Source organism: Lynx rufus, unplaced genomic scaffold (genome assembly GCF_022079265.1).
Source record: "Lynx rufus isolate CCGP_SWC_20201006 ecotype Redwood Valley unplaced genomic scaffold, mLynRuf1.p SCAF_43, whole genome shotgun sequence".
In the NCBI taxonomy this organism is placed as follows: Eukaryota; Metazoa; Chordata; class Mammalia; order Carnivora; family Felidae; genus Lynx; species Lynx rufus.
Window position 1 is genome coordinate 1,329,853 of NW_025814860.1, and position 15,231 is coordinate 1,345,083.

Here is a 15,231-nt window from a genome sequence, read left to right on the forward strand (position 1 = left end):
CGTTAGAGTTATAGCTGTGCACTTTTTTAGGGTCCCTTGCTATTCATTGTAACTAAAAAAATTCAGATTACGGTTCACTGCTGACATATGGGAATACACCTGACTTTTATGTATGGTCCTTGTATACTGTGACTCTGATAAACTCATCCATTAGGTCCAAGAGGGTTTTTTTTGGTATATTTTTTGAAATCTTCTGGGGCGCCTGGGTGGCTCAGCTGGTTGGGCTACTGACTTCAGCTTGGGTCATGATCTCGCGGTTTGTGAGTTTGAGCCCTGCGTCGGGCTCTGTGCTGACAGCTCAGAGTCTGAAGCCTGCTTCGAATTCTGTGTCTCCCCCTCTCTCTACCCCTCCCCTGCTCACGCTCTTTGTCTGTCTCTCAATAATAAATAAACATTAAAAAAAAATCTTCTACGTAGACAATCATATCAAGCATTAATGGAGACAGTTTTATTTCTTTCTTTCCAGTCTACGACTTTGACTTCTTTTCCTTGCCTCACCGTATGAACTAGGACTTCCTCCACACCATTGAGCAGGGTAGTGAGATATCCTTGTTTTGTTCCAGACCCTCAGGGGAAAGCAGTGAAGCACCCGTCGCCAAGTCTGGTTTTGGCCGTCGGTTTGTCGTAGCCGCTGTGTAGGCTGATGAGGTTCCCTTCTGTTCCTGCTGTGCTCCAAGTTTCTATCATGAGTGGATGCTGAATTTTGTCACGTGCTTTTTTGTGTGTCTGTTGATATTACCGGTAAGCGTGGTTTTTCTTCTTTAGTCTGTTAGTGCAGGGACTCACACTGATTGATTTCTGAGTGTTGAACTCGTGTTGCATTTCTGGCCTGCAGTTGTGATTTAGAACCCGTGTTTCTTCTGTTGTGAGTTTTGGTAGTTTGTGTCTTTCCAGTAATTGGTCTGTCTTATCTAAGTTGCTGAATTTATGGTCCTCAAGAGATTGTAATATTCCTGTATTATCTTTGCAACATGTGTGGGACCAGTAGCAATGTTCCCTTCTTTGTTCCTGATACTGCTTCTCTCTTTTTCTTCATTAGTCTGGCTAGAGGTCTATCAATTATGTTCATCTTTTCGAAGAACCAGCTTTTGTTTTACTGACTGTCTCTATTTTTTTCTTGTTTTCAATTTCATTGATCTCCACTCTTAGGTGTTTAAAGATTTCTTTCTTCCTGCTTGTTTTGTGTATAATTTGCTTTTTTTTTTTTTTGATAAAGTAGAACTTTAGATTTGAGACCTATCTTTCTTTTTTCTTTTTTTTTTTAATTTATTATTTATTTTGAGACAGAGCGTGTGTGTGTACATACACGTGTGCAGGAGAGGGACAGAGAGAGAGCAAGAGAGAGAGTCCCAAACATGCTCTGCGCTGTCAGCACAGAGCCTGACACGGGGCTCGATCCCACCAACTGCGAGATCAAGACCTGAGCTGAGATCAAGAGTCGGACACGTAACTGACCGTGCCACCCAGGTGCCCCAAGACTTTCTGTCTTTCTGACATGAGCACTTAACTGTAAATCTTCCTTGAAGTGGTGCTTTCAGAGCATCCTGCAAGTTTTTATATGTTGTCTTTTCAAATTTCATTCAATTAAAAAATCTTATAATTTTTGGGAATGCAAGCTGGTGCAGCCACTCTGGAAAACAGTGTGGAGGCTCCTCAAAAAACTAAAAATAGAACTACCCTGTGACCCAGCAATGGCACTGCTAGGCGTTTATCCAAGGGATACAGGTGTGCTGTTTCGAAGGGACACGTGCACCCCCATGTTTATAGCAGCACGATCGACAACAGCCAAAGTATGGAAAGATCCCAAATGTCCATCGATGGATGAATGGATAAAGAAGATGTGGAATATATATACACAATGGAGTATTACTCAGCAATCAAAAAGAATGAAATCTTGCCATTTGCAACTACGTGGATGGAACTGGAGGGTATTATGCTCAGTGAAATTAGTCAGAGAGAGACAAAAATCATAGGACTTCACTCCTATGAGGACTTTAAGAGACAAAACAGAGGAACATAAGGGAAGGGAAACAAAAATCATATAAAAACAGGGAGGGGGACAAAACAAAAGGGGGGACAAAACTCATAAATATGGAGAACAAACAGAGGGTTCCTGGAGGGGCTATGGGAAGGGGGATGGGCTAAATGGGGAAGGGGCACTAAGGAATCTACTCCTGAAATCACTGTTGCACTATATGCTAATTTGGATGTAAATTTAAAAAAATAAAATAAATCTTATAATTTTGCTTGTGTGTGTGTTTTTTTTAATGTTTATTTTTGAAGGAGAGAGAGACAGAGTGTGAGTGGGGGAGAGTCAGAGAGAGGGAGGCACAGAATCTGAAACAGTCCCCAGGCTCTGAGCTGTCAGCTCAGAGCTCGACACGGGGCTCAAACTCATGAACCGTGAGATCATAACCTGAGCCAAAGTCAGATGCTCAACCAACTGAGCCACCCAGGTGCCCCTTGCTTGTGCTTTTAAAACCTCCGTTTAGAGGTGTGTGGTATAATATCCAAAGATTTGGGTGTGTTTCCAGATAACATCCTGTGGCTGACTGCTAGTTTAATTCTGTCTGTGCTGGAAACATGTTTTTTAGAGTTTAGCTCTTTTCTTTATGTTTTATCTGCTTCATGGCTCACAGCGTGGAGTGTCTTAGTCAATGTTCCACATATACTTGAAAATAATACCTATTTTGCTGTTGGGTAGAGTGTTCTAAAGATGTCACATTGGCGTGTCTTGCTTTTTTATATATATAGCGATCAGTATGTGTTAGGTCAAGTCAATGAATACGTGTATAGAGTATATACTTGTATGTAGTAAGTAAGGGCAGTTTAAGCACGTAAGTTTTGTTGGTAGGTTCACGCACATCTAATCCTGTTGTGTCCACGTGTTGATCCTTTATCATCTGCAATGTCCTTTTTTGTCCCTCGTATTATTGTTTTTACGTTTCTTATCTGATGTTAATACAGCCATGAGCTCTCTTTTGGTTAATGTTTTTGTGATGTATCTTTTTTGTGCTTTTACTTTTAAACTACGTACGTGTTTATATTGAAAGTGGATTTCTTGGAGGAGCCTGGGTGGCTCGGTCGGTCGGTTAAGCGTCCGACTTCGGCTCAGGTCGTGATCTGGTGGCTCTCAGGAGCCCTGTGTCAGGTTCCGTGCTGACAGTGGGGAGCCTGCTTCCGATTCTGCGTCTCCCCCTCTCTCATTCTGTCTCTCTCTCTCTCTCTCAAAAATAAACACTTAAAAAAAATTAAAGTGGATTTCTTGTAGATAGCATAGATTTAGGTCCTGCTTTTTTCTCCAGTCTGACAATTTCTGTCTTTACTGCTGAGTTTAGAATACTCTCATTTAGAGTGACAGATTAAAATCTACCGTGGGGCTAGTTGTTTTCTATTTGTTTCTTCTGTTGTTTCTTTTTTTTTTTCTCATTTCCTGCCTTCTCTTTGGTTAATTGAGCATCTTCTAGGATTCCATTTTTGTATCTGTACTGACTCATTATGTAGATTTGTTTACAATTTTGTTTGCCGTCCCACGGGACTTAATCTGAGTCTCCCTCCACGTACTAGAATACCACTTTCTGTGTGGCGCACGTCCCTGCGAGTGCGCTCCCGGGGTCTCCTGGCCTTCGTGCTGTTTCCTCCTTACTTCCCTTCAGACGCTTTAGCTGATTGCTGCTGGTTTTGCCGTAGACTAGGGTCGCACGCGGTCCCAACCTGAACGTGACACCGGGAGCCTTAGCCAGCGTGTGCAAAACCGGCAACTAAGCCACCGCCACCGCCGTGCTCCGTTCTCCCCCTCGGTCTCACCCCTGCCCCGTGACGCGGTGGTCCTCACCCTGGACATTCAGCACTGTGGAGCTTTTTACAGAGTGCAGCTCGTGTCGGGGGTCCACGGGTCCCATGGTGTCTGCGTGGAACTGCTCTGTGGCCACCTGTGACCCGGCTCTCTCCCCTTCGCCTTCCCGTGTGCAGGCGGGGGTGCCGTGCTCTCTCCCCCTTCCCGTGGCGTCTCCGTGCAGACGCTCGAGTCCAGAGGATGCGAACGTGCTCTTGTAGGAGCGGGGCTTGTCAGAAACCAGCGGTTTGAACACGGTGCTCGTGACTTACACGTGAGCCGTAGCGTGAGCTCCAGGCCCAGGGTGGTCCGGACGTGTGTGATGACGACACACGCGGAGTGTGGTCTGGGGCCGCTAACCGGCCACTCGCCTGGGGCGTGTCTCGTGCACACGCGTACCACAGGTGCAAGGAGACGCAGCCCGCGTGCGCTTGCGTACGTTTCGCGCGTTCCGTGGCTTCTCCAGACCGGACCTTCCGGCATGGCCCCCGGGATTGTGAGAAACGCTCAGACCCCTCGCATCCCTGCTTTGATCCCAAGCCGCTGCCCAGACCCGGCCTCGTCTTCCCGCCCGGCCGCGCCCCCTCCCTCGGGTGTCCACACGCAGCCGTGCTCCTGCTCACGGTCCTTCGCCCTCTTCCTTCCAGTCGTGGCGTTCCTGGTGGCTCTGCACCAGAACAAGCAGCTGATCGGCGACCGCGGCCTGCTGCCCTGCCGGGCGTACCTGGAGAGCGTCCGGCGGTACTTCCAGGGCCGGGGAGGCTGGGACGCCGTGAGCTACGCGCCCACCGTGCTCTGGCTGCTGGACTGGTCGCACATGAACGCCAACCTGGACGCCCTCGCCCTCCTCGGATTGGGCGTCTCGTCTTTCGTCCTGGTCACCGGCTGTGCCAACGTGGTGCTCATGGCCACTCTCTGGGTCCTCTACATGTCCCTGGTCAACGTGGGACAGATCTGGTAAGTCAGAAGCCCTGGAGTCCCGCCGGCCAGCCGTGCCGCAGCGCGGCGTCCTGGGGATGTCAGGGGCCGCGGAGCGAGCCAGCCTCCCGGCAGCTGGGGAGACGGAGCAAGGTTTCTTCTCACATGAGTGCAGGGGAGCATCACCATTCCAATTAGGCGGGAGCAGAGACTGCTGTTGCCAGTCAGTCACATTCCCAGGGCCTTTCTTCTCTGGGAATAATCACGAGTCTGTTGGGAGTGGCACGGCCACCCCAGAGACCCTGATGTCAGCCTCCTGCGGCCGGGCATCCTGTGGATGGAGGGAGGGTCTCCGTGTGGGCTTCTGGGAGTGCTCTGGGGGCGGGGGGGGGGGGGGTGGGTCTTGACCTGGAAGCTGTTTCTTTTCCTGCTCTTCCAGCTTCTTCCTTGTTCAGGAGGAACCATTAGCAGCTAGTGCCAGGAACCACAATGAGGCTGGCCCCGCTGAGGGGTCGGGGGAGCGGGCTCCCGGGCCAAGCGGTCGGAGGGGCAGCGGAGCTCCACAGAGGCGGGAAGGCTGGGGAGGGCCTGCGGGAACCGAGAGGCCGTGTCCCAGGGCGGCCCGTGGTCCGGGAAAGGCTGACTGAAGTTGAGTGGCCCCAGGGCACCGAGGGGTGTCTGAGCAGGTCAGAGGGATCCCCCTCGTCTTTCCGGTGCTGGGCCTGAGAGGAAGGGAAGACTCGCCTAGCAGAGGAAAACCAGAGCTTTCTGAGAAGTGCCAGGGCAGAGCGTCGGTGTCTGTGTGCACGCGTGAGAGAGAGGGAGGGTATCGGTGCAGACGTACAGGAAGCAGACACGGAGCGTTGGTGTCTGTGTAGACCTGCCTGAATTAGACGTGGACATCCGCGTCTGTGTGGACATGGAGGGGGTGAAGCGCTTCTGGGGCGTCTGTTGCGGTGTTCTGACCGAGGAGTCGTCTGTCCTCTGGGCGAAGAGTGTATCCAGTGGCCCAGCCATCTTTGCGGCGCTGGCCCAGGATGGAAAAGTTTGTGCGGTCTTCCCAGGGTTCGGTTCTAACCCAGACAGTCTGTTCCTGTGCCCGTGGACCTGACCTTCAGTGCTGTCTCGCAGGTGGATTTCGAACGGTCACCCCAGGGCTGTGGCAGTTGCCCGGGGTCTGTCCGGCGGGCCCCTCGCAGCTCCCTGTGGGCAGGTGCGCACCTCTTGGAGTGGAGTCTGGGCTGGACTTTTGCCCGGCCCGTTCCTGGCTGTGGGTGACCCCGCTTAGCACTGCACCGGGTCGGGCAGGGATGGGTAGCACTTAGTGTGCATGCGGGAGGCCATTCCTGCAAATCCGGGCTGCGGGGAAGAAGGCCACGCATCTCGGTCACCCTGCACACCCACCCCCGGGGCCCTCCTGATGACGTGTTACCCGCTGACACCGCGCGGGGTCCGGGGGACCGTCCCGCGTGCCTCCTGCTTCAAGCAGCTGCAAAGCGGCTGTGCGGCGTGAGGTGTCCTTCTCGCCCGTCTGCTCCTCCCCTTGTGGGATTCCCGGAGGTCCGACGCCCCCGGGGCCTCCCTCCTGCCCCCGGTCTCCTGGCCGGGGGTGTTTACCAACAGAGGGGCGCTCTCTGGCTTTTCCTGCGACGTCTTCAGAGGCCGCTGTGTTTTGAGACGTGTGATTTTAAACCACACCTGAGAAGGGAGCGTTCTGGGCCCCTCTGTCCCATCCTAGCGGTTGGAGTTCCACACCGCGAGCGCCCGCTGCAGAGACCGGAGAGGGCGACACGCTTCCTCTGGGACACGTGGCTTGGGGCGTGCCTTCTTGTGCCTGGCAAGCAGAGAAAGTTGAACTGTGAAAAGTATTTCCTAGTCATGGCGTAGAATGTGGCCAAGGAGGATCAACCCCATGTTTAAATTTCTGAAAACCACTCTGGGTACGTGTGGACAAAAATAGTCCTGTATTTTTCTCATTGGAAAAGCTATTTTGTTCTCCTTCCCTTGGACGTGTAAAAAAAAAAAATGTGCAAAATAAAATAAAACTACATTTTCTCAGAAATGGTGCATGAGACGTTTTAGGTGAAAAGTGAAAAAGAAAACAAAATCTGTCAGCGGAGACCAGTGGTTTACCTACCATGCCCGTGATGCCAGTGTCCACGGCCGAGCCGCACGCTGCTGTGGCACAGATGTGGGGCCTCGTGGGGCTCACGGGCACCTGCACCCAGGCGAGGTGGCTGGCGGGACTCGGGCGCCCTCCGCCTCCGAGGTATTTCCAGCTCCACCCTTGGCTCGGGTTTCCCTGACGGATGATAGTTTGGGGATCAGAGTGACATTGAAAACTTACCGAGTGAGGACCCCACACGGGGGGAACAGGCTTTCTTTTTTGTGACACCCCAAATGACGGTTAGACACAGACCGTTCTTTGCATGTCCCATTTATTTAAAGTTGGGGAAAAAGAGTATTTCTTTGAGGTGAGATACGCAGATCATGGACGCTGTTGGCAAAACGTCTTGCAGGCGTCCAGCTGGCGCCCGGTGGTGGGGACGGGAAGCCCCTCCCCCCAAGGCAGGGCGGTGCCGGCAGGTGCACTAGGTGCCTCTCCACAGGCACCACGGCCCCGTGCCTGCCCACGTTTGCTCCTGCCCGGTGGCACGTGGAGTCCCCCAAGGTGGCTGTCGTGGGGCGGAGCCAGGTAGCCTCACGCGGCACCCGGCATGTTCTGGAACCGTGACTGCCCTTTGCCCGCTCTCCCGACTTCGTTCCCGACACCGCGTGTCAGGTGGGAGCTGCTGAATCCACTTTGTGGTGGCAGCGACCGGAGATCTCGTCGTAGGGAGAGTGGCTCCCTTCCAGGCGGTCAGTGTTCTGCAGATCAGTGGCCCGTGCCCTCGGGTTCGGGGAGTGGAGGACCGATCGTGTGAAGTCCTTATGTTGTGGCCGCAGGAGGCGTAGTGGGAGGGGGACTGGGGACGCGGGGGCAGGAATGAGGGACCGGGGCGCAGGCGAGCTGGTGGCATGCCCCTTGCCGTGGGGTCCGTGCTCCGGGGCGCCCTCTCCCAGAGCTCCAGGTCCTGCATCCGCGTGGCCTGTGGTCAGGCGTGGGGCGGGCTGTGGGCTGAGGCGGCGCTGCCACGCGGGATGCTCAGCCACCGTACAGGACCCGGGCAGACCCGGGCCTCTGACTCTCCCCACGTCCCCCATGTTTTACCAAACTCCACATCCTCATGATTTTACCTGCAAGTGTTTCTAGAAACTTCCTGTGCCGTCAGCACCCAGCGTGGCCCCGTGTTCATGACAGCCTTCGGGGCTGTGCTTCCCGCACAGCAGGGTGTTTTGTCAAGGGCACGGGGCTGCTTCGTTTTGGGTCTCCACTGCTCCAGTTCCGGGCAGTTAAGAGATGCTGTTTTCACATGTTGGGCAAATCTAAGGTGAGGAGTCGTGATATCTCCATCTACCCGGCCGCCCCCTCCCCCCCAGCCTCGCGGTGAAGACCTGGGCTGGCGCCAATGGGTTTCTTGGGCCCTGGGGGCCAGGATTTGCGGCCCCTGATAGGGAAGGGGAGCCCCAAGCCCCAGGAAGGTGGGCCTGGGAGCCACTGGGCTGCGGCGGGCAGCAGCAGGGGGCGTGACTCCCTCCACTTTTTTGGAGTGTTGCTGGCCGGCAGGCAGGTAAAGCGGGAGCTCCCGTGTTTCTGTGCCTCCACTGAGTAGAGGGAGGGACGCGGCAGGTGCCCGGCGGGCCTTCCTAGTGCGCGAAAGGTGACTGGGCCCAGGACTGTGTTCTTTCTGCGGGAGGAACTAGGGAAGCGGTTCAGCACCAGGGGCCCCATGCCCCTGCAGGGCTCGCCAGCAGTCAGGGCGTCCCTAGGCCGGCAGGCCCCCGATAGGGATGCAGGACCAGCCCGTGTGGGGGCTCAGGCTTTCGAAGGACACACGTGCAGGGGTGCTGAGTGGCTGTGGAGGCCCCCTCTCCATCACCAGCCATCGAGTGTGGCCAGAGCAGGTTTTGATTTCCTGGTGCTCTGGGACAGGAGCGGTGTGAGGGTGTCCCCGCCCCTGAGACTGTGTGGTTAGGGGCAGAGATGACCTCTCGGTTCTGTTTGTTTAACCAGGTACAGCATCATCTGTCGGGGAGAGACAGGAGGTGGTGCCCTGGGAGTGGATGGAGCTAGAAGGGGCCTCAGATTAGGTGGCTGGCAGGCAGCCCCCGCCCCACCCCCACCCCCACCCCCCACTGCCAAGCTGGTCCTGAGACGCCTGGGCCTTGGTGAGCACGTCTGAGCCCACCGTGCGCCCGTGCCGTCCTTGCTGAGAACTTGAGTTTGTGTGCCTCGAACAGTGCCCAGGGCCCCAGAGGTTCTGTCCAGTGGAAGGAAGCCGTGTGGTCCCTCCCAGGGCCCGGCCTACGGCTGCCGCACGCGGTTTTGTTCGCTGCTGAGGACCCAGTGAGGCCGGATGCGGCTCTCCTGGCTGACGGGCACAGATTGGGTTTCTGCCTAGCTACTTCAGCTTTTCCTGTTAATGTGATAAGCTCCATCTTTGGAACAACTATAGGTTTACAGAATGCAGAACAGTACGGGGAGCTCCTGGGCACCCTACACCCAGTTTCGTGTATTGTCAACCTCTTCCTTGTCAGACTGATACTGACCTCTTTTGTCCCAGGATCCCCCTCCCCCAGGAGCCACAGGACATTTGGGCGTCATATCCCCTTAGGCTCCTCTGGGCCGGGACAGTGTCTCTGACCCCCCAGCTTACAGGACTGGTCAGGGATTCTGTGGGTCGGGACCCATCTGACGCTCTTGTCGCGACTGGGCTGGGTTGTGGGTTCGGGGAGAAGGCCGTGGAGATCGCGCACCCTTCTCGTCACGTCACGTCACACGGGTGGTCATTGCCACTGACGAGCCTCATCTGTGCCGCTGCTGACCCTCCCCGCCCGGTGAGGTCCCTTGGGTGACCTTGTCCGCGGTGAAGTCGGTTTGTCCGAGTCCGGGCGCACAGCCCAGGTGTGGGGCGGGGAGCCGGGTACTGGGAGGCTTCTGCAGGGGAGGCGGGTCTCCCGGTCACATCAGTGGGGACTTTGGGTGTCTGCCCTCTTGCTCTTGGGGCTTCACCATCCCGGGAACCGGCGACGTGTGACAAGACAGCTAGAGTTCAGCAGCCGCTATTGCATGAGTTTAAGTGGTTTTACAGACGGGTCTCGCTGCCGCGGCTCTTTCTGTCTCGGACGCTGGAACCTGCTAGAACCCTGGGAGCCCCGACCGTGACTTCACTCCAGCTGCCCCCCAGCATCAACTTTCCACAACGTCGGCTTTCCGATCCTTTTATCTGCGCTTTACTTTGGCAGTACTCCTCAAGGGCCCTTTGTAGCGAGTCAGGATGGCTGGGCAGCCGTCCCTTTCTCTCCCCACCTTCCTGGCCCCCAGAGAAGAAAGGATTATCTCCAAAAACTTGGACCGGCATCGGGGAGGCTCAGGGGGTCCTTCCTGCGGAGGAAGCCGCCTCTGCCACGTCCCTTGGAGAGAGAGGACAGAGCCTGCACTTCAAAGAGCGCCCAGAGCAGATGCCAGAGGGCCGTGGGGGGTGCGGGGGTCACGGTTGGTGCCACGGGGCGCGCTGCGTGGCCGCTCCCTCCGGACGGTGGACGATGCAAGCCTCGTTTTGTCCTAAACGCAGCAGCCCCCCCGCAGGGCCCGCCACCAGCCGCCCTGGCTGCGCCCCGCCACCCACGTCCGCCTTGAACGTTGCCTGGGGCCCAGATGCGTTGACGGAGCACTGACTGAAAAGAGAGCTGATGCACAGACACGGACTCCTGCCTCTGTTCTGGGAGGTTCAGGGAGCGGAATGGGGCCATTTCCGTTCCGTGGGGGCAGCAGCCTGCGCCTGGGCACGCACTCCACAGTGAAGGCCGCCCTTCCTTGTAGGGACCCCTTTCTGATAATCTGTGCTCAGGGTACTGGGTGCCCTTCAAACTTTCTGATTCTAGGGTATGACATTCCATGGTGTTTGACTATGTACAGAAATTTACTGCCAGATATCCACTATTACATTTCCTTTTTCCAAGAGATTTATTTTTTACTTTTATTTATTTTTGAGAGAAAGACAAAGAGACAGACATGAGTCGGGGAGGGGCAGAGAGAGGGAGACACAGAATCCGAAGCAGCTCCAGGCTCTGAGCTGTCAGCCCAGAGCCCGACGCGGGGCTCGAACTCACGAACCGTGAGATCACGACCTGAGCCGAAGTCGGACGCTTAACCGACCGAGCCACCCAAGTGCCCCCCTAAAAGATTTCTTGATTGGCTTGCTGTGAGCATGGGCTGGGACCCCGCATGTGGGGCAGGGCCTGGGCAGACAGGGCTTCTGGCCACACACGTAGCACCTAGGGGGTCCCCCTTATGCCCACCTTCCCCACATTTAGTGCCCATGGGGTCTGTGACCTGACCCACGGTGTCCTGGGGTCACTGAAGTGGGCTTTACTTAGCTGGGTAGCAGGATGCTTTAGTCTTGTAAGTTTTTTGACAAAGCAAGGCAAAATTTTAATACACGTTTCTTCTTCTGTTTTTCAGGTATTCGTTTGGTAAGTGGAAATCAGAAAGCGACGCCGTGGGAGTTTGGCATGTGTGTGGGGTATGTACCCGTGCGCTTTTTCTGCCTCTCGCCTCGCCTGAGAGTCTGTCACCACATTGGCCGATGTCTGTGATCGAAGCTGGAGTCCTGGCCCACGCCGGCTTCCGTGCCCGGAGCGCCGGCCCGGTGCAGACCTGGGGACTCATGACATTGGGGTGTGCTGTGGGTAGAAGGCAGCGTCAGATGGCTGTTCGAGTGGCCCCACCGCAGTGAGCGCAGTGTCCTCACGGATCAACACTGTTCCTTGGGTGAAGGCCAGGCCGTCCTGCAGGCCAACCCTTCTCCCCCCCGGGCCGCGCTGAGTGCCCGGGACACCCCTGGGCAGAGGAGGAGCTCACCCAGGGCTGAGGGTGGTGGGACAGCCCGCGGCAGCCCGATTTCTTTGCTCGGTAAGGGGAGGACGTCGGGCAGTGATTCCATGCCGTGCGGGTAGTGCTGCACCCACTGTGAGCGCATGGGTAGCGTTTGTTCAGAGGCAAGGGGGCCCCCGGTGGATAGGGCCCAGCACAGCCCACCTGTGGGTCTCACCTTCTCACCTGCTGATACACGGACACGTCAGCACGCTCCAAGGGGACGTGAGGAGCCACACACCCCACACCGTGCCACCCTCGGCGCCCCACCACGATCCCCAACCACACGAGGAGCACCGGGCCAGGATGGCAGGCCCGTCCTGGAGGGAAACGATCGTCAACAGAGGCCATCCTCAGACCAGCCCAGTGCAGCCGTGGGGACTGGTGACTGCACTGAGGCCCTGAAGAATGAGAAGAAGAGCTCTCAGGAGAGAAACCGACGAGATGAGAAAAGAAGCAGACGGAAAGTCGAGAACTGAAAAATACGGTGTGTGAAATGAAGGACTTCTCAGAGGGGCTGGGTGACGGTGGCACAGAGCAGGGCCTAGAGCCCCCCTAGGCTGCGCAGAGCTCAGGCACCCAGGGGAGAGCTCGGAGGCTGGCGGCATGCGTGCGGAGCCCCGGCACGAGGGGCAGGTGTCGACGTCCCCACGTTGGTTGGAGACACGACCGTACAGATGCGAGAAGCCCGGGGAAGTCCACACAGCGTGCGCGGGAAGGAAACTGTGTCTCCCGCGCCATTGGGTGGTGCCGACCGAGGGAAAGGGAGAGTCCTGAGAGCGGTAGGTGGGTCTGGACGCGGCCCTGAGGGCTCAGGGCCGGTGAGCAGGCGCCTCAAATGGAAGCCGGGAGCCAGGGCCCTGTGTCGGGGACTGGGTGCCGCCGAGGCGCGCTCCCTGCCCCGGGTGGCCGGGAGGGACGGGAGGGAAGACCCAGCCTCCGGGAGGCGTGTGGAGCCCAGAGCGGAGTCCGCGGGTCAGCGTGAAAGACCGCTTCCTGTTCTTACTTCGTCTGCGGCACGCCTGACTGTTTAAAGCAAAACAAGTCGTTTGCCTTCTGAGACCCGTGACGCTCCCAGAGCGGACGCACGCGACGGGCCTGACGGGGCTCGCAGGGCGGCAGGTGGACCCGCGCGGTCGTGGGTTTCCACGCTGCGAGTGGAGCCGCACACCCCGAGGAGAGTGCAGGAGGGTTCAGGGTGCGTGTTGTGACCCCTCGAGCAGTCACCGGAAACACGTGGAGATGCGGGTAAAATGCTGGACAGAGTGGTGTTCTGAGAAATCCAAGTGATCTGGAAAGACAGAGGGGGGCAGAGGGACAGGAAGCGTAGCCCTAAAGAGCACGTCGGCGATGGCATCGGCGTCACAGACTCACGTTCCAGCTGGAAGAGGAGATCGACAGAACGCCCTGATGCCATCGGACACACGGAGGCCTGGCCGGACGGTGGGGGGAGCACGGCCGAGACAAGGGCCAGAGGCCGGGGGCTGTGCTCATGCCAGCACAGACAGAGGTGAGGAGCCGGCACTGCCAGGACACGGGGGACGTGTCCTCGTTCCTGAGAGCACGCGACGCGAGAGCGGCAGTTGGCGGGGACGCGGGCCGTCCCCCGCGGGACCACGAGTGACGCAGGAGGGGTGCTGGCGAGGATGGCCTGAGGGGGCTGCCGGGTGTCTGGCTGAAGGTCCGGCAGGAAGCGGCCCGCCCCGGGGATCGCGTATGTCCTGTTCAGGCCCCCTGGGACACCCACAAGCACACCAGCCGCGTCCTGGCCATCTGCAAGCAGGACGCTGAGGAGGAGACAGCCTCCCCGACAGCCGTCCCTCCCGTCCCACGGGGAGCGGGGGCTGGGTGCTGTGCGAGACCGCCTCGTGGCCTGACCCACGCGAGCCCCGTCAGTGGAGCAGCTGCAGGGTCTGAACCCCCAGCGCCCGCTCGGGAGCGTGGGGCCGTGACTGGTTTCACCTTTGAGCCCGAGAGCCGGGGGGGTTGGCAAGGAGAGGCCCCCGCAACTGTCCCAGACGTGGCAGCTCCGAGCTCCAGTCTGCGGGCCTCCCTGGGCACGCGAGAAGGCCTGGGGCAGGCAGGGCAGGAAGCCGAAGAGGGTCTCCCTGGTGGCCCGTGCTGGAGGGAACAGACTGCCCTGGGGCAGGGACATCAAGCCCCGAGGCCCCGGGGAGGGGGGTTGAAGCAGAGGCCGTGTCCTGGGGAGGGGGCACAATTGTGCTGCCACTCAGCTGCCCAGTGGGCTGGAGGGGGTCAGGAGGAGGCTGGGAAGGGCCCTCCTCTGCCGACGGGTGGGCAAGGGCCATGGGGAGAGGCTGCCCCCAGGCCCCGTGCTGGGGTCGCTCACAGAGCACAGTCGGTTTTCCGGCCAGATGACCCCGTCCCGCCGACCCTCCCTGCCGGACCACAGCCTCACTGCAGACGCTCACTTCTGGGTAATCACTTCCCCTCCGGACCCACCGTTTCTCTACACAGCGTTTGACCTAAACAAGAATTTCTAGATGTACACACGCAGGGGGAAAAGGAGCCTGCAGGCAGCAGGGGTGACCCCGATATTGGAGCCGTCGGGGAAGGAAGGGGTGGGTCTGTCTGCCCCAGCAGGAGCCACGACGGTGCCCACGCACAGACGCACCGCCCCGCCCGGCCGACAGAGCAGCAGACAGGGCCGGCAGGGGCGCTGGGCACAGGGTGTCCTTGCTGGCCGTGCAGTGGGGCGGGGCGCACGCCAGCGGGGACAGCAGGCAGAAGAACGTTGAAGGAATAAAAGCCGAGGACTGTCCAGACCCGAATGAAAGGCGCGTGCCACCGACCCTCCCACACACATCGTGGTCAGACGGGTGAGGACCAAAGAGGACCAGAGAAGCTTCCTTGCGGCCAGCGGTGCCACAGGCACATCACTGCAGCACGCCTGTCAGTGCCAGAGAGGAGGGAGGACCCCCCGGCCGGCCACACCGCGTCCTCAACAGGAAGGCACGTGCGGGCTCTCCCCGCTGCTCTGCCGGGGCTGCTGAGGGGTTCTGCAGGCAAAGACGCTTGAGGTCACAGAAATGGGCACCAACTCGAAGGAAGAGCGTCAGATTCTGGCAAGAGGAACAGGAACACGGACTGTTTCTCCGATCTTCAATTACCCTAAAAGGTGGGTGACAAAGCCGGAGTCGAAATTTAAAATCGAAAGTGAGGCTCTGCGTCTGCCCTGGGCCCGTGTCCCTCACCACCTTCTCAGCCGGCCGGGCGCCCTCGGTGTCAGGGGCGGCCAGCGTGGTCGTGGTCATGGTCGTGGTCAGCTGCGTCCGCGTGCGGCCTTCCTTCTCGGGCTTGTGTCTTTAACTTTTAGGCCAGAAGAGAGCAGGGATGGTTCCCCGTCCCCCTTGCCCGTGGAGCGCTTCTTAACCGTAAGAGCGAGCTAGTACCCTGCCAGCCTCATGCGGTTGGGAGCAGGGGAGGCTGGAAGTCTGGGCGTGAAGTTCGCCGTCGGCGAGAGCGTTAGGGTCCACGTGAC

General features: G+C 57.9%; 1 protein-coding gene across 1 annotated transcript in view; it reads left to right on the forward strand.

Annotated features, from left to right (window-relative positions):
• The window catches only part of LMF1 (lipase maturation factor 1), an 88,080-nt gene that overhangs the window by 9,491 nt on the left and 63,358 nt on the right, over positions 1 to 15,231 (forward strand). Inside the window, exons 2-3 of the mRNA XM_047097961.1 lie at positions 4,483 to 4,792; positions 11,319 to 11,329. Coding sequence (XP_046953917.1) covers positions 4,483 to 4,792; positions 11,319 to 11,329 — 321 coding nt within the window. The remainder of the gene's footprint in view (positions 1 to 4,482; positions 4,793 to 11,318; positions 11,330 to 15,231) is intronic.